At 39.9% G+C, this 19,274-nt stretch overlaps 1 protein-coding gene across 6 annotated transcripts; it reads right to left on the bottom strand.

Annotated features, from left to right (window-relative positions):
• Positions 1 to 91: 91 nt before the first annotated feature.
• On the bottom strand, positions 92 to 19,063 carry CENPJ (centromere protein J). 6 transcript variants are annotated; one of them, XM_032680642.1, is made up of 17 exons: positions 18,969 to 19,063; positions 16,937 to 17,438; positions 14,840 to 14,963; positions 13,759 to 14,055; positions 13,030 to 13,174; positions 10,690 to 10,795; positions 8,776 to 10,399; positions 6,594 to 6,726; positions 5,646 to 5,811; positions 4,374 to 4,613; positions 3,674 to 3,773; positions 2,426 to 2,523; positions 1,653 to 1,751; positions 1,405 to 1,545; positions 1,211 to 1,295; positions 997 to 1,117; positions 92 to 426 (listed from the first exon to the last, which is right to left on the bottom strand). In XM_032680642.1, the coding sequence occupies exons 2-17, from the start codon at positions 17,312 to 17,314 to the stop codon at positions 234 to 236; spliced, it is 4,050 nt and encodes a 1,349-aa protein (XP_032536533.1). In that variant the 5' UTR covers positions 17,315 to 17,438; positions 18,969 to 19,063; the 3' UTR covers positions 92 to 233. The 6 variants fall into 6 exon arrangements, with proteins under 6 accessions (XP_032536533.1, XP_032536536.1, XP_032536537.1 ...); XM_032680645.1 differs by having other exon boundaries at positions 2,429 to 2,523; XM_032680646.1 differs by having other exon boundaries at positions 13,030 to 13,084.
• Between the last annotated feature and the right edge of the window lie 211 nt (positions 19,064 to 19,274).

Here is a 19,274-nt window from a genome sequence, read left to right as displayed (position 1 = left end):
CCTTTAAACTACACATGGCAGAATACTGAATCAATAAACTGCTCCTTAAAAATTAGAATGGGGAAAAAAAATTGGCAAAACTCTGATGTTGTAGCACTCACTTAAAAATAAATTTATTTTGTAAAAACTATAAACAGTATATACACAACAAGCTTAAAGGGTTATTGCTTCTTGTTTACAGAAATGTACATTATTTTTGCTGATGTCTTAACACTTCAGCAGTTTTGACACTGCTACAATTTAGTGTCCATGATAATATTTCCATCCTTGTCCTTTACTCTGACTCTTCCAGAGCCATACTTTGTTTCCTGCTGTCCATTCATGTACACAGTCTTGACAGAACCATCTGGGTATTCCCGTCTCTTGAACTGTGATGTATGTAGTTCTCTCTGGCCATTATTGAACTCTATAGTTTTGCTTCCGTCTCTGCATTAAAGGGGAAAAAAAAACAACCAATACTTTGTAAGGATCATACATAGGCTTAAGATTAATCTCAGAACAGCAATTGTGCAAGCCTAAACAAAGGAAGAATTTTAAGAAGTACAGTATTTGTGGAAAAATCCGTTAAAATATCATCGTAGCTGGTCATACTCAAAAACCTGTTTCTGCAAAACTGACATGGCTTCTTGTGAGCCTCTACTGCTCTTTCTCTGCACTAAATCCATTGCTGCAACAATCCAAGAAAAGTTTAAAACTGGATGTTCTGAGCACTGCCAGTCAGACCCACTTTCTAGTCATGTTCTCCTGTGCTTTCTAGAATTACATACAAATCAGAAAAGTCTCCCAGGTCGGGACAATACGCTCAGGCATTCAGGCTTTGTCTCCTCCAGGCTACCAAAAGAAAAGCCCAAGACTCAAGCAGTAAGTACATGTTCACAGTACAGTACATGTTCACAGTACAGTACATTCAAATGTAAACTGGTAGAACTAGATCTGTCACCATATAGTGCCCCTGTCCCATCCCCAGGCCAGGGGACCCAAGAAGGGAAAGCTTACGGCTGAACACGAACAATGGTACCATCTGGAAGGATACTTTCTTCTTGTCCATCTGTAAATAAGTTCTTAATAGTTTGATCAGGGAAGGTAATTTCCTTCTTGCCATCAGGATAATGCTTCTCTGAAATGTATTTTGAGACAAGATACTTATTACACAAATACATAGATATCTATGGGCACTAATTCTGACAGGGGGGTTGGATGTTTTCTTTACCTATTTGTCCATTTGAAAACTGCAAGACTTCTAAGCCATCAGAGTATGTAGTATGTGTAGTCTTAGCATCAGCATAATAATAAATCTGCAGAAAACAGTTCAGATTTAATATAACTAGTAAGAAATTTTAAGTGTTTCTTTATATATATTTAATAAATATTTATTGAAAAAGGCTGAAGATGCAGGATACGTACCACTGTTTGATCAGGCATAACCTGTTTCACATCCCCATTGAAGAAGGTTATAGTTACAGTCTTTCCATCAGAACCCACTTTTTTCCATGTTCCATTGGGAAAAAATACAAGGTGACAGCCATTTTTCAAAACTTGCTCAACCTAATGAAAACATTGCAGAGAGGTCAGTATTGAGCCATCACATGTAGTCATTCATTGTTCACAACAGCTGTCTTCCTGAATTTCAGAGTGCCAAGCTCTTATTTTACCTTTCCATCAGGATAAGCAGTTTCTCTCTCTATCTCTTCACTGCCCATATATGCAGGACCAGATGGTAGTGACACATGAGCTTCATTAGGGGAGATGTCCTGAGATGACAAAAAAACTAAATCAAGCTTTGTATACATTTTTTTTTTCCCCAGGCTGACAGGTATTTTAGGAAACAAGGAGCATCGTGGGAGGAAGACAAGTGTGGGAAGGCATAAGCACAACCTGGAGTTTAAGCAACTCCTAGTATAATTCAAGTGGTAAAACAGACTCAGCCTCAGCAATAATTGGTTGACCCTGGTCAGCTGTAGTCTGAACTAAAATGGAATTCAATGGTGTGTTGTAGCATGGTGCTCAGTTTCCTTAAGAGATCCACATTAAGCTATGAAATGATGAAGTTCCATAAAGCCTGAATGTTACCTACAGCAATTAATGTAAGAATTAATTCAACTACTTACAGGATCCTTGCACAGTTGCCCTACATGGAGCATATAAACACCCATCTTTTTTAAATTTCTTAAAGGGTAACACATTTTGCAAAATTCAAAAGAGCAGGAGATTATTAGTTTATTTTCTTTCCTGAGCCAAAGAATAATGCGTCTACTAGATATAGGTAAAACACTCTTCATTGACTAGCCATTTTCTGGTATGACTGTAAAAACTGAACATAAGAAGGTGAGTCAACAGCCTTATCAGTCACCCTCCAGATACTCATTTAAATACAAATAACATTTTCTTTTAGGCTTTTTCCTCCCCCTTAAAAATCAGGACTTACTACCATAAAAGTCTTAGAAGAATCTTCTAGTGCTGTTATTGTCTCAGAGTTGCTTCTGTCCTTAGCAGGTCCGGATGCAGGTGTTCTAGAAAGTTTTCCTGCTCAGATACATGTAACAGTTAAATTGGACACTGAAATTAAAGTATGGTTTAAGTGTTACAATTATATATGAGGTCAAGTTGTACAGGACACCTCCATTTCTTAAGTGCAGTAGTAACTGAAAGCAGCATATTTATTAAACGAATCAGCATGTGCCAATAAAAGAATCAGTCAGTACCATTGCTTCTTGTGTCAGCAAGAATCTACAACTGAAGAATCATTGCAATAGGCATAAACACACTTTCTTGTCCTATTTCATCTCTGTAGATTTACAAAGGATTCCCTCCCCTCCCCCCAGGAATTTAGACAACATTTTTAGTTATGCCTTGTAATGAATAAAATAAGATTAATACAACCTTTTTAACAGGAACTGATCAGCATACTTTTCCCATGTCTCTCCTGTCAAATTACCAAAATAAAAACACCTCCAATTCTGGAACATACTTCTCTAACATGTAACATGATGGTTGGTTGAGCTGTCAGAAGTGTCAAAAAATACCCTGCAGTTACTTTCCGTTGATTATTCATTAGGAAGGCAAACAGGCTTTTACTCCTAAATGTGAACAAGGAACACCTGCTACAGCATTGCCCATATGATTATAGATCCTGATAACAGAAGATGCAGAAGAGACACAGCAGTTCCAATGCTCTCAACACAGTCATGTAGAAGTTAAGAAGAAATTATTCACTGGGAGGGTGGTGAGACACTGGAACAGGTTGCCCAGAGAAGCTGTGGATGCCCTACCCCTGGAAGTGTTAAAGGCCAGGTTGGATGGGGCTTTGAGCAACCTGGTCTAGTGGAAGGTGTCCCTGTCCATGGCCAGATGGGGGAACTAGATGATCCTTTGAGGTCCCTTCCAACCCAAACTGTTCTATGATTCTGTGATCTAATCAACAGCTTGGAGAACACAAATGATGAATCCCATTTTGGATTACAGAAAACGCCTTCTGCTATGCTCCGGACCACCAAATATGACCAGAAGCATTCTCATTCTGAGATTGGTCTCATCACAGCTTTATCCAGAATCCTACCCTATGCTCAATCCCATTACTACTTTTGAGGTGGTGATGCACTCCACAAAGCAAAAATTCACATTAGTTTTACTTTAAAGACTTAACAGAATTCTCTGATCAGAAAAACATTTTTACCTTTTGCCTGTGAATAACTTTTGCCATTCATTTTGCTGCACCTCTGTACTGGAAGAAGCAGAGATGCAGTTTGACTTTTGGAGCCTCTATTTGGTAGACACTAAAAGAAAGGGAGGTTTATGTGACATAAAACTGTTCATACAGCATCAACAAAATTTATTGACCATATGACATGAAAGTTAGTGGAAGCTTTTTTCACCAACTATACATTTTTGAGACTTGGTCAGCAGAAAGGCTTATGTGATGTAGCCCAAGCTGCACTTTGCAGCTCTTCCTCCATCTGCTCCCTCACTACCAACAACTAAAGAATGTTAATTTGGTGCAAGCAATCCAGAATAATAGTTACAGTTTCAAAACTTAATATAACTGCTTTAGACAGTTGTGAACTCCCTGCTTTTTGTGGCTGATCCTTAAGGGGCAGAAGGTCACAGGTTAGACCCCACCAATGATTTTTCTCTTATAACTGCATAATTTTGAATTTCTAAGATGAGCTCCTCAACCAAAGGGATGTTGCACATTGTGAACATTCACAGTTGGAAAGAATGTGACATTAACAAAATTCTCTGTCACCACTACTGTAGTCCCCACATTAGTAAATTAAACAGCTAAGTTGTAGCTATTGGAATCCAAGTATAGGACACAAAACCCATGAGTATTCACACAGATATATGTAAACCAACCACCAAAATTAATAACGTACAGATTCTGCTCTTTTTAAAGCCATCGCAGAGTTTTCTATTTTCCTCTTGCTTCCAGCAGCTTCTGTTTTCTTCCAGGCTTCTAGACGGAACTTCTCCATAATTTTGACTTCTTCTCTTAGCTCCAAATTCTCATTTACTAAAGCTTCTATTTGATCTTTCAGGCGCCGATGGGTAGTTGACCATTTTGCCTCTTTTCGTTTTAAATCTTCCTGTAACTCTGCAATCTGTTGTTTTAAAGCCTTAGAAAAATGCACATTTAAAAATTGAAGAGCTTTCATTTTTTAATATATCAAAATATTTTTTTAATTTCTAATAGAAATACAAGCACACAAAAAAGGCATAAGAGTAGAAAAAAAAGTAAGGTTAACTTAGTAGTGCAGAGGGTGAAAGACAGAAGTTTTCTTCCCTGAAAGAGATTTACTTTAGACTACCAACTTTATAAGCTCAACTTCTATCACAGGAATTGTTTTTATTGCTCTCTTGGCATCCTTTACACTTAAAAGATTGGCCAATACAAATACACTTGAGACAGAAACATTAAATCATTAAGGCTACCCTTGACAGGGCCCTTCAAAAATCTTGGCACAGGAAAACAAGGGAGGACACAGTCACACAAAACACAGATAAATCTGCACAGCCAGTTCAGTCTTTTGAAGTAAGGAAAATGTGTAGGGAAGGACAAGGGAAATCCCTGTGTGGTGTTTAATGTGACTTGTCTGTACATCTCGTACACGATACATCCTGACAAGGAAGGAACAAACCATCTCTGATACCAGAAGATAAAAAATGTAACTCTGAAAATTGTAGAAGATTACTACATCAACTGTACAACAGTTAGAATAAAATTCCTGTGCAGTTCTACTTTGCATTTTGATCCACTACCATGAATAAAAACTTACAACTTAATATTTTAACTCTGGTAATTTTGTTTCAAAGTTGAAGATCATTCTATCACAGTCACGAGCAGTTTTTACTACGGAAATGTGACAAAAAGATTTGCTTGTTAAGAGCTTTTGCCTTAAAAACCATCAAACAACCTTGTGAAGACTGTAGTTTTCTTCCTCAATTAGAATGATTTAGATTGAAAAAAACCTTCAAGATCATGGAATCCAACTGTAAACCCAGCACTGCCAAGTCCATCCATGTCTGCTACCAGTTCCCATCTTGAAATCACTAGTAAACTTTCAACCAAGTTACAACATAGTTGTTGACTGCCTTTAATTGAATTTCCATGTTCCTGTGTGGACTAGAAGAATAATACGTTCTTATACCTGAATTTCATCACGTTCTTTTTTATCTGGAATTGCTCTAGCTTCTGCGGTATATTTTTCAAAAACTTTGCGCTCCTTTTGCAGTTTTTTCATTTCCTTTTTTTTATATTCTTCTATTTCAGCCAGTTCTTGGGCTTTCTGCTGCTCAAAGTCTGCAATTTCTTTCCTATAATTATGAAACAAAGTTGTTGGTTTAGGCCAAATCTACTTCAAATCTGGATTTTAAGAAAAAAAATGAAGACTCAGTATTTTGTGGTCATTGATTCCAACCCAACATCTATTACCTCCAGGAAGACTTACCTATAAATGGTATTACTTATTTAAGGAGTAAGAATTATCACACAGTGTTTGAAGTCCAACAATTTATATTTTTATATCTTCTAGTCACAACAGTTATCCTGAATTTAGAAAAGATTTGGCTAAATATTCCATTCCTCTAAAAGTACCAGGGAAAAGAATCTGCCAATAGCAGAAGGTCACAAATCAAACATCAGCCAAAGACACAATACTGTTTCCAAACAAAAGTGGCTGTGGTAGGAACAGGTGTGCCACATTTAAGTCATCAGAGGCAATTATTCTACTCTGTATGTTGCTTATAAATGCCCCAGTACAAATTAAAAGATTCTCAGTTTGTACAAACATGCAATCCAAAGCAAAAGCATCAGTCACGTTAGTGTGAAGATCAGTTCTGCAAGACCAATTTAGGACTGTGTTATCCCTCAGAACAAAAGTACACAAATTCTCTCAAGTATAACTTTTAATGGTATCATATTAACCTAGCAGAGGTTCTTAATACTATAATTTCTGTCTAAGTCTCTTGACCAATCTCCACTGTAACTGATACACATGAATTGTTTACCAGTGCTGTTAGTAACTAACTGGACATCGTGATAGTCTGCAACAAACTATGTAAGTGAATGCAACCCAAATGTTTCATTTAAAAATTACCTGATATTTGCCAAGGCCTGCTCTCTTTCTTCACGGAGTTTACTTAGAGTTGTGTTTTCAGCTCGGAATCTCTCTATTTCAGTTTCCAATTCAGTGAGTCTCTCTCTCAGTAGCTGGGATGGAACAGTATTTCCTGTCAAAGCACAGCCAGATGCACGTTATCTAAGCAGCATCCGTAAGACTGAAGAAAACAATTATCACATACCAGCTTAAAAATTGTAAAAAAAGAAAAATAATATTTTAGAGACAGTAGTAATATTGTAAACTCTTCTACTATTCAAATAACACAGAAGTTAAAGTTTTAAAGCATTCTGTACTATTTACTGAAGTACCTCAAATATTGAGTAGATCTATCGTCCCTGTAGTACTTTTAAGTATTGAATACATCGGTCATCTTCATAGAACTAACATATATTTGGAACTGGATGTGAAGGGCTTCACATCAAACCAGAGAAATAAAATGAAGGCATAAGGGTATAATGAATGTACATGGTAAATGTGTATGTACATGTGCACACTATATATAGGCACCAGTATGAAGGCATATCAAATAGGAAAATTTACAGTTAAAAGTTTTTTCAAGTTTTACTTACAACGTCTGCTCACACTCAACACTGATGTGAAATCTCTTGCAGAGGCTGATAATAGGAAGGTTTTTTGTGGGCTTTTTTGCCATCCCAGTTTGCTGTTCAGCCCCTACTTAACAATCCTGCGGTTTTAATAGTCTGAGTATGCAACATAAGAGCCTAAATATTGATGTTGCAGTGTAGATAGTTGCCTCGTTCATCCTGAAATACTCTCAAATTCTGTAAAAAAACCCCTACCCCTCTTCCTGCAAACATCTAGCAGGTACCTTTAAACAACCCTACACAATCCATTCTCCAGAAAACAATAAGAAGAAGTAGCAGCTTTCCTATGAATCATAGAATATTCTGAGTTGGAAGGGACCCACAAGGATCATTGAGTCCAACTCCTGGCCCTGCACAGGACAATCCAAAAAATCACACCATATGCCTGAGAGCATTGTCCAAACATTTCTTGAACTTTGTCAGGCTTGGTGCTGTGACCACTTCCATGCGGAGCCTGTTCCAGTGCCCCACAACCCTCTGGGTGAAGAACCTATTCCCAGCATCCAACCTAAACCTCCCCTGACACAACTTCAAGGCCATTCCCTTGGGTTCTATCACTGGTCACCACAGAGAAGACATCAGTGCCTCTCACAAGGAAGTTGTAGACAACAATGAGGTCTCTTCCCAGTCTCCTCCAGGCTGAACAGACCAAGTGACCTCAGCCACTCCTCATATGGCTTCCCCTCAAGGCCCTTCACCATCTTTGTCCAGGAGGATACTGGGAGAGATGGTATCAAAAGCTTTTCTGAAATCCAAAAAGATTACATCAACTGGCTTATCATAAAAACCTAAACAAAATCCTAAACATTCACTGGAGCAGCATTTGAAACCAAGATCACAACCTTTCAGACAGAAGATTTAAATGGGAGGCTGCACCTTCATGCTTTCACTGAACAACTCCATGTTTTATGATAGCAGAAACACAACAGCTTCAACAGGAAGTTTTAGAGGCAGTCCTCCACACACTGTAACCATATAGATGAAATCAACTTGGGCAAAGCAAAAAACTGAATATGGATTTCCCATATTCCACATGAATTCTCTAGATACTATACTACACTTTGATAATATGGACAGGGCTGCCACTTCCTTGTATTTTATAAGAGGAACAAGCTAACCTAGCAGTGCATAGCATTAACCTACTGTAGTGTAAATGCACACTGTAGTGGAAAGGGAGGTACCACTTCATTTTTGGCTTGCCTTTGATACTTTCCTTGATTCAGAAACAGAGATCAAGCAGCTCCAGATCACGTTACTTCAATGAGCTGATCTGACAAAAAACTAGCCTCCAGAGGGGAAAAAAAGAAAAACTAAATAATAAAATAAAAATAAAATGTTTTCACAAATTATAGTCATTCTGCAATCTGCATAATCATGAGACCTGGCATCAGACACGCAACCAGAGATGTAAGGGTAGAACAGGGCCATTCCCTGCAGCAGAAGTCTGTACTTACACCCTTTGGTGCAATGTCAGGTTGCAGCTTAAGGGCTAGAAGGAAAGACTTGTAATATATGTCCTCTTCAACATTTCCTACCAGTTGCTGTTCTCTCACCTCCTGGATCCTGTTCCACATTCGATTTGGTTTCACGTTCCAAGCGACAGCCTGCCTTCTGTTTCGGTTTCAGTGAAGGAAACAGTTTCATCATCAGGTTTGATACAGGAGGTCCATTTGAATCACTGTCCACTGCAGACTCTTTGGACATTTCATCTGCTTTCTTTGAGGCAACTTTTCTCTTTATTGCTTTATCTGGGACAGGTGAATCATTCTGTCCAGGAAAGTCCATCTGCGAAGGTATTTTAGTGTATTTTTCAGGTAAATCACTGCTAACATAATTTTCATCAAGATCACTCCATGTTCTTTCATCATCAAATTCAAACTTACTCCTCCTTAAACACGACACACTTCTGTGATCGTCTGTAGCTCTTCTAATCTTTTGCTTTGACAGTGCACTGCAATCTTTGTCTGACAAGCCAAGGTCAGCATCTCCATTTATGCTTTCTTTGCTGATGTCTGTAACAGAACTTCCACAATCAAAAAATTCCGGATCACTTTCTCTATGGCTCACAAAGGATGTCTTAGCATCCTTGTTGTCATGCTTCAATGTGGCCTCAAATCTACTCTCAGAATCTGTAGTAGTATCACCGCTGCCCTCATCCTTATCTTCATTTACAATCCAGTGATTACTTTTTAAAGCAGGAGCTGTTTTCACAGAAGAAGCTGAAAATATCACATTGTCTGTTTTATTCAATGGATCCTTCATTCTAGAATCTGCTCCTGAATTTGAGACTGAGTGCATAACTGGGCTATTATGTGTATTTTCCTGTGCTATGCAGTCTGCCCTTTCATTTTTCTCATTTGTGGGTTGGCCAGCCAGCAACTTTACTTGCTGCTCTTTTGCCTTTATAGGGGTAGAAGACATTCTACGGCCTTTTAAAGTTTGCAGATCTCGATCCAAGACCCTTTGCACAAATGAGGAATTACTTGAGAAAGATAATTCATCTGCAGCTTGTTCTAGAAACAAAAACTCATCTAATTCTAGAGTCTCTTTTTCTTTTTCTTTTTCCCAGTTCTCCAGCTTATTCTGAAATGAAATTTCAAAAGATAGTTCTGAATCTTTCACAGGGTGACCTATATTATGTTTAGAATTAGAGAAGGCACTGGCCAGCTCTTGAGACAACTGAGACTTTTCTGTGCCAGGCAATTTGTTTTTGATTTTGCCAGTATTAGACTTAGCAAATTCTACTCTGTTCTCTTTATTTTCTGTTTTGCTATTAATTTCTGATGCGTAATAATCTCTCATCTGTCCATCATAATTTTTTCCTGATTGCATTTTTGTTTCTAATGGCGAGATATTTTCTCCATTGTGATTCCTGAGTACCACCGTCTTCTGAATAGGGCAATGTTTTGCTTTATTGGGGTGGTTGTATTTTTTACATGGTGCAAAAGGATTTTCAGAAACCAGTTCTTTGCCAGGAGGCATAGTTTTCTTCTGTGTTTGTGATCTGTCCACTTTAATAACATTTCTGTCATCTGAAGCCCTTTGTTGAAGTTTTGAGGTGTTTTCTCCGAGTTTTGTTATTTTAGATTTGGCATTAGTGAATCTTGTTAAGCCTTCTCCTCTTTTCAGGAAGGGTCTTTTGGTCACTGGTTTTTGAACAGTTGATCCATTTGTCTCCTGAAAATGAGTAAAGAAAAGTAAATCACAAAATGTTAAAAAGCTCCTCACACAGTATGAAGATTTCTTCAAATAAACCTCACATTAGAGTAGGAATTTAGATGCTACATTCCTACTGGATTTCTAAAGACTTAAACAAGTGGAGTATTTGACACTTACTGTTTTATTTTTAGGAATGCAACATGTTAGCTTTCAATACCAGCATGTACCCTGTACATTTTTAAGCATCTATCACATCTTGACACAAAACAGAAAGAAGAATAAAGTTTTTAAAAATATTAATAAATAACCTGCAACTTCTGGTTTTGCTCCAGACGCTGCTCTTCTAGTTGTATCTGTTCTTCCAAGAATTCTTCAAAAGTCTGTTTCTTCTCATGTATTGCAGCTTTAATAGGTCTAGTGTAATTAAAGAAAAAAATATATAAAATAAGCCTATAACAACTCTTATAATTCTCTATAAAATAAATTTGTTTACCATCACTGCTATTCAAGGACCTAAGGTGTAATTGTATAAAAGATAACAAATCATGAGGTGTTTCAGTCATTAGGTTAATCTGAGAAATGCATTTTAACACTATGTGTTTATCTTTTGAGAAACAGTTTATCAAACCCCTGCAACAGTTAATACACATATATAAAATATATTGTATGCAGGTTTTGGGTTTCTTTCACTGCTTTTCTTAATGACCCTTTCTTTTGGCCAAATCACCAAACTTTCACTCGTAGTTTAGCCACACTCCCAAGCTCTACAGTCTCACCTTCCCACTCAGGAATGCTACTAAGATCATGTTCCCTATCTCCCCCTTTGATACTCCTCCTCCTTCACAGGAGTACTGGGTCTGGCTGGGATGCAGAGAGCTGTTTTCATAGCAGCCCATATGGTGCTGTGTTTTGGGGTTGTGACTACTACATATTGATTATATATGAGCTTTAAAACAATGCCAACTACTACTGTTATTCTATCAACTCCATATACAAATCTTTTACCATACTGTAAGTGGGTTGACTTGGTTGGAAGCCAGGCACCCACCAAAGCCACTCTATCACTCCCCTCTGCAACTGGACAGGGGAGAGAAAATATAACAAAGGGTTCAGGAGTTAAGGTCCAGGGGAGATCACTCACCAAATACTGTCACGGGTAAAACAGACTCAAAGCGGGGATATTAATTAAATTTATTACCAACAGAATCAGAACAGGATAATGAGAAAATAAATCTTAAAAACATCTTCCTCCACCCCTCCCTCCTTCCCAAATTCTACTCCCTTCCCCCCAACAACACAGGGAGATGGGGAATGGGGCTTATGGTCAGTTCATCACAGACTGTTTCTGCTACAGCTCACAGAGAGAAAGCCTTCCCCTGCTCCCTGTCTCCCACAGGAGACAGTCCTTCACAAACTTCTCTAATGTGAGTCCCACAGGCAGTTCTTCACAAACTGCTGCCACATGGGTCACTTTTCCACAGGGTGCACTCCTTCAGGCACAGGCTGCTCCGCTTAGGTTCCCTAGAGGGTCACAAGTCCTAGCAGGAAACCTGCTCTTCTAGCATGGGCTCCTCTCTCTACAGGTCTGCAGGTCCCTGTCAGGACCCTGCTCCAGCACAGGCCTCCCACAGGGTCACAGCCTCCTCCAGGTATCCACCTGCTCCAGCATGGGTCTCCTCCACAGGCTGTAGGTGGATCTCTGCACCCCTGTGGACCTCCATGGGCTGCAGGGGCACAGCTGCTGCACCATGGTCTGCACCACGGGCTGCAGGGGAACCTCGGCTCTGGTGCCTGGAGCACCTCCTGCCCCTCCTTCTCCACTGGCCCTGATGTTTATACTCTTGTTCACATGTTCTCCACTCTTCTCCGGCCGCAATTTCATTTGCACAGTAACTTTTTATTTCTTCTTAAGTATGTTATCACAGATGTGTCACTGTCATCCTTGATGGGCTCAGCCTTGGCCAGTGGCAGGTCCATCCCGGAGCCAGATGGCATTGGTTCTACCAGACACAGGGGAAGCTTCCAGCAGCTTCTCACAGAAGCCACCCCTGTAGCCCCCCACTACCAAAACCTGGCCACATACATGAGAAGGCTTCTGCCACAAGCACTGTCATTAGTTCTTAGCCATATACAGACATTTCACAGAATCACAAAATGGTTTGGGTTGGAAAGGACCTTAAAGATCATTCAGTTCCAACTCCCCTGCCACGGGCAGAGACACTTTTCACTACACCAGGTTGCTCAGGGCTCCATCCAAACTGGCATTTAACATTTTAAACAATCTTAACTCCTGACTCAAAAGTCACAGCCTTGCACTCCTCCTTCATGTTACTACTTTTAGCACCTAACAGTGGATAGGAGGTTGTAATAAACTGGGAACAATAATTATAACTGCTTATATACTGAGCTATACTAAAACATGCTTCTAAGCTGGCATTACCCCAGGTTGCACACACACCTCTTCCTCCAATACACAACATCACATCTTTTACAGCACAAGCAATTTCAAGCAAGAGTATCCAGAAAAAATGAATCCTTGGTTGAGAAAGCTACATAAATTGCGAGTATCAGACTCTTCTAATCAGGACTCAGAATTCAACCAAACTTGTGTTATTTGATAAGAACTGGGTAAGCATGGTCTGAATTACCTTTCCTCTGTATTAGTCCGCAAATGTTCACCTCCGCTGCAATTTTCAGAGAGATCTGCAATTCCCACACATAAAGAATCAATGTGATTATCTTCACTCTCCTTTAATAGTTCCATCTTTTTTTCTGGACACCACATGTTTTTTCCTATGAAAGTAACAGAATTTTCTTTTTGTCCCAACAACAAATCAGTTTTCAGCACATACTTTAAGCAGCATTCAGGTCAGATTAAAACCAGAAGGGAGCTTCATGGCAATGTCATCTTAATTCCTACACAAAATAGCCCTAAGATTTCCCCAAATTAATTTTTATTTGAATTTGCACTTTTTACGGGAACATCCAATTATGCATTAAAAAAATTCCACATTCTTTAAATAATCCATTCTGATTGTTTATCTTCTTTGCTATTGTTAATGTATGGCTTAAAAAAATAAGTGAACAAATTTTGATGTCTGCTCTGCTGAAGAGCTCTCTTATCAAGCTTCTATTTCCCACATATGTATGTATAAATTGAGAATAATTTGATTTTTGTCTCATACTGCTTTTAACAAAGCTCCCATGGACAACAACAGGAACACTCTGAGGTCTGTAAGCTGTCAGTAAACCAACCAATAAATCAAGTAAACCAACAAAAATCAGAAGATCTTCAAAATAAGCAGTATAAAATTATGCTCAGTAACTACAAGGGGAAAATAACCCACCACCAATTTATCTTTCTATAAATGACTAACCAGTAATGTATTTGTCTTCCTTGTTGTTCAAACAATTTGGCCTTTTCATAGGCACACATGGACCTTGCTTTTCACAGGCAGACACTTCTGAAAGACTGTTCTTCAAAGATGAGGTGCATTCTTTGTTGTTCAACTTTGGTAAAGAATCATTGTCTTGTGTATATGAAGCAACAATCGGAGCATGAGTTCTGTCTTCAAAGACATTCTGATATCCAGATGATGGCAATTGGTGTAAAGTTGTTAAGCCTGATGAATGCCCAGGTCTTAGCTTTTGACTTTCAGCTGTTAGAGTATAGCCTTGAAATTAGAAGAAAAAAATGGCTGTCATTGTATTTGTATTACAACACTGCTGTTCCACAGGAGAAAAGAAATGGTACTGAGGAACAAGATTGATCACCCAGCCTCCATTCTTACATTACTGATCAAGAATAAGTGATTAGGCAATCTTGCTTTTGTTGTCCTAAGATAAGCCCTAAATGAATTGTCTCAGAAAATTATTTAAATCAGGTTGAACTGATAAAAATACCACTGCTCAACTCTAAAAGCTTTTTCCAGCCAAGAACTGTCCCCTCTCTGTGCACACAGCAAACAAGACTGGAAAACTGATACAAGTGTTTGTTTTCAAATACAGATCAGCTTTCTAGTCTAGTTCAGATCATTACCTGAACACGATGTGCGTGAACACAAACACTGGGGAACTTCATTTGGCTACACTGCAAGTTTAAAGCAATCAAAAGTACTGTGAGAAACAGCTAATCAGAAAGGAAAGTAACTTTGGTTTACACTTTATAATTAATACGTGTACTTCAAAACAAGGGCTCACATCATAGTGCATATTGATCAATTTACAATTACAGCTGGCATTTTATAAAAACAGGATGGTATTCCTTCCACAGCAGCACTCAATTTTTCAGGCACTGAAGCAATGCAACATTTATCTTTGACTAATCAAGTCAAAGATGAAGACTAATCAAGTCTTAAGATGAAGAACACAGAATACACTTTAAGATTTTAACTGGAAAATGAGATTAAATTTTTCAGTTTATTCAAAGTACATCATGTGCTTTTTTTCTCAACTTACCAAGAGCTGCTGTCTGGCCAGATACCATGCTAAGTAGCTTCTGCTGCTCTTCCATTAGCCATTGAAGTTGCTCCATCTGTTGTTTCTTTAGCTGTTCCTGTTTCTGTCGTTGCAATTCCTTCAGCTTTTCAAACAAAAAATTAAATGTATTAGAGGCTAGGTTTATTTAGAATGTGCCACAGGATTAGCAGCATCAAGACAGCAGGTATTTATTGTTTTAAAGATGCTCCATTAGGCCAGTGTAACATAGAGAAAATTAAGAATTTTTCTATCTAAGAATACACATGCTATTTCCACTTTGTGCGATTAACAGTTCCACCAGTCTTTAATTGACCAATCTGCAAAAAATAGAAATCAGAACATTCATTTCTACTGCATGGGAAAAACATTTCAATCCTGCTCTTTCAATGTCAACTTCTACTGTGCTGTGTTTTTATTAAAGTATTAAATACTTCATAATAATTAAAGCTTTAGAAAAAGTGGACTTTATTCTTTCCTCTCTCCAAAGTCTCAGTTACAGTGAACAATACTGATGCAAAGGAACAAGAGAGGGGAAAGAGCACTGAGCAACATTAAGACCCATGAAGCTACTTGAAAAAAAAACGAATTAAAATGCTGATTAAATTCAGTAATCCAATCTTCATTTTCTTGTGCAGCAGGAGTCCCTGGTCCTGCCCCAATACCAACTTTGAGGGTCATATGAAGGCAGGGCATTCTGCACGCTACCAAACCACAGCAATGGGTGGTGAGCCTCTGTGTCCATCTTTGTATCTCCCACGCATACACATGTGCTAGTTCCAGCTCCTCCAAAGGAAGGGTCTGATGAATTCCTTCCACAGATCAACAACTGGACCACAACTGTCATTCAACAGGTAAGAAAAAAAATCCCCTTGAATTTCCCTTGTAGTCCCAGTATAAACAGAAGGCACTATGCAAGTAGAAGTTGTGAGCTAGTGATCAAGATCCAAAGATCACCTGAGTCTCATCTCCAACCCCTTCACTTACTAAATTAATCATACCTGTTTCGATAACAATATCCTCAGAAAACCAAACTGAAAAAAATCTCATGCTGTGACAAGCATCAGATTACTTTTTTGTTATAGATTGTCAATAACTTTCTAAGACAAGAGACTTAAAAATTGCACTTAAGGTACCAATTAACCAGCTAATATTTGTCATTTAGCCACTGAGTGATACTGCTGACAATATTTAAAAAGTGAATAAATATTTTCCTATCATGTAAAATACAGGACAAAACTAACTTTTATAGCATCTAGAGACACGCTCGCTCTCTCTCTCTCTCTCTCTCTCTCTCCCTCCCTCTCTCCCTCTCTCCCTCTCCAGTCGAGTGAACAGACACAGAGATTAGTGCTGATGTAGCTGCTGGCAGAGTGGACAAGGAGGTAAGAGAGTTCTTAATCCTTAACAGTAAGATCTATTAAAGTGCTGCTGAACACTTTCAGCTAACACAATTTGTATCTAGTAGTTGGGAAGAGCTATAAGAAAACGTACAGACACTTACAGTGGATTACCTGACATTCTTGCATTAGAAAAAAAAGGTAAGTAACATCACAGCATTATAATTCCAGATCTTTTTGTCCTGATGTCTTGGATACACATTCAAAACTAACATCTCTCTTCATCTAAACGGAACCAGGTATATCAGTGTTCACACCTACTTTGAGAACTAACAAAAGACGTTGCTATAGATACAAGAACATACAACTTCACTACTTGTGAATACTTGTGGTGAAATACTACCACTGTAATGACCAGCACCCCATTTCCACAGCTTCAAGTGAAGAAACAATGGGACATTGTAAAACTGTGTGTGCCTTTAAAGGTAAAATGATTTTGAGAACAATTTAGCTTTAAACTGGAACCTGCCCCACCTGGAAACAATGGTAGTTAGACTCTGTAACTGCACATCATGAGGAGGACAACAACTTTTATGTACACATAACTGTAACTTAGGACTTGCTCTTTAAGCTTGCTGTAGTCTATACATTGCAAGGAGTTTGCTTACTTCCAGATATGACAAATCATCTGCAGGAAAAAACTAAATCTTAATGGATGTACGTCAAGGAATTCATTTACCTGTTCAAGCCTTTTTAAGAGTGGGTCACTGTAACCGGATTTTTTCTGACCATCCACTTCACCACAGACAAAGTCTGGTTTAGAGCTTTCCACATCACATGCTGCTGCTGGAAAAGATGTTCCAGTGCTGTATTGCTGAAGTGTACGAGAGCTGCCAGACTCTTCACACAGGGAGTCATCACTTATAGAACAAGTGTCTGAAAGATGCAACACTTCGGCAGGTAAAGATGTGATATTTTCAGGTCCAGGTAACAGATTTTCTTTCTTGCAGTTCAAAGCTGTAAAACTAGGATCTAATAAGACTCCAGCACGGGAACTATTGAACATCCAATGTGCAATGAAGTTCTGTTCACCACTCGGATTTTCAACAGTTGGCATCTTGTAAATGGTACTCCACTTTCTTTGCTGATTAGCATTAACATAACAATATTATGTTATGTAGGGTTAGGACAGTATAAATTTCAAAGTTCCAGGTACTTGGACAGTTATCCACTTTTAGCACCTAAAAATTAAGCAGATAAACAAAATAAGAAATCTACAATAACAGATTCCCAGTAAGCTACCCTCTTTTAACCAATCTGGTATATTTATAAAAATACATCACAATCAATAGAAAGCATTTGGACAAGAAGTAACAAACACTTCCTGTGCAGAATATAAACATAATCCAACTCTTAACCGTCTTATTTGAGTGCAGTTAATATCATTTCAAATACTACAATGTTGTGTGTAATATTCTCTTCAGTAGTACAGAGAAGGATTCAGAATTTCTTTTAAACACTTGCAACAAAAGAAGACAGGTGATGAGGTGAAAGATTTCCCCCACAGGACGTTCATATTAATGCAAAGTTTCAAATATGCCCGTCTAAATACAAACATTTTACTACATATATTTCAATTCAACTCTATCATTTTTTTGTATTCCTTTGTTTCTCATGGAAACTCTACAACCGTGCTGCCTGTTAGCTTCTTTATCGCAAAAACTTTCTTTTTTTTTTTTTTTGTAATCCATCCAAAAGGAAGTTTGAAGACTGCAACATATCCTACAAGTACCATCAACCATGAATGAATTCAGGTAGGGAGGAGACTCAAAGTGACTTCCTCACTTAGGAAGAAAAAGAGACAGAACTGCTGCCGATGACAGTGTGGCAGCAGGAGCCGGGCCACTCAGCCCTGCTATCTCAAACTAGCCGTCGGGCAAGTAACTCTCTGCTTGTGCATATGGTGTGTCAGGGGAAACACAGAGGAAAGAAGGGGCCAGGGGACAAAGGACAGGCAACCACAGCAGCCCAGGCTCAACAGTCCTGCCGATCAGGAAATAACTTCATAAAGCTTCCTTGTTCCCAAGGGATCAGTTCATGTCAGCTCTCACTTAAGTTTCCTACTGTAAAAAGGCTTATGCTTCCAAGCAGAGTTTGAAAGCACGACTGGGAGAAACAGCGCAATTCCCTTATTGAGATGTTTTCCGACTGCCTTCTGTTTTGTGACGCTACGGGAAGTTTCCCAGTGAGGTGCAGATTCCTGCAGAGGCAAATTCAAGCCCTCAAGGCCCACGGTCTGTTTTACCCGTCACCTTTCGGACACCCTCTGGGGGCCGCCTGCCAGTCTGAACCTTCCCAGGAAGTTCACGGCAGCAGCACCTTCAGGAGGTGCCAACCGCAGGAGCCGGCAGGGATCAGGCCGACCCGTACCGGGAAGGAGAGGAGGGACAAAGGAATCCCCGCAAAGCTCGACAGTGGGGAGACGAGCACAGCCACGTTCCTCAGCCGAGCCGAGGGGTCGGGCCCGGCGCCCTCCTTCCCTCACGGACACGGATACCGCCCTCACACAGGACGCCCTAAGTGTTCCCACAGCGCCCGCTGCTCTCCCGGCCCCGAAGCACCCACACCGCGACAGCTCCGACCCGCAGCCCCTCGCAGGTAGCGGGGCGACAGCCCCAGCCCCAGCCCCAGCCCCAGCCCCGGCGCCGCTCCTCACAGTGGTCCCGCAGCCGCGCCGTCCCGGCCGCCAGCCCTCTCCTTCGATTACAAACCTGCCGCCATCGCACAGCCTCCCGGCGCCACAGGCGGGCACCACCCCGGCGCGCGGCACGCTGGGAGATGTAGTTCAAAGGCCGTGGATCCGCCCTGCGGCGGGGCCGGGCAGGCAGGGGTTTGGGACTACAGCTCCCGAGAGCGCCGCGGAGAAGAGGCCGTTAATAGGCATCAACAGCGAAAGCTCTGCCCGGCTCCTGTCTGGGGATGTCGGGGCGGGAAGTGGCGGCGGGATTCGCTCCGGAGCTGGGTTGCTCCGGGCTCCCGAAGGCGTTCCGCGGGTCCAGGTGACTCTCGGGTCCTCC

This window comes from Chiroxiphia lanceolata, chromosome 2 (genome assembly GCF_009829145.1).
Source record: "Chiroxiphia lanceolata isolate bChiLan1 chromosome 2, bChiLan1.pri, whole genome shotgun sequence".
Classification (NCBI taxonomy): domain Eukaryota; kingdom Metazoa; phylum Chordata; class Aves; order Passeriformes; family Pipridae; genus Chiroxiphia; species Chiroxiphia lanceolata.
This window is presented reverse-complemented; position numbering and strand designations above follow the sequence as displayed.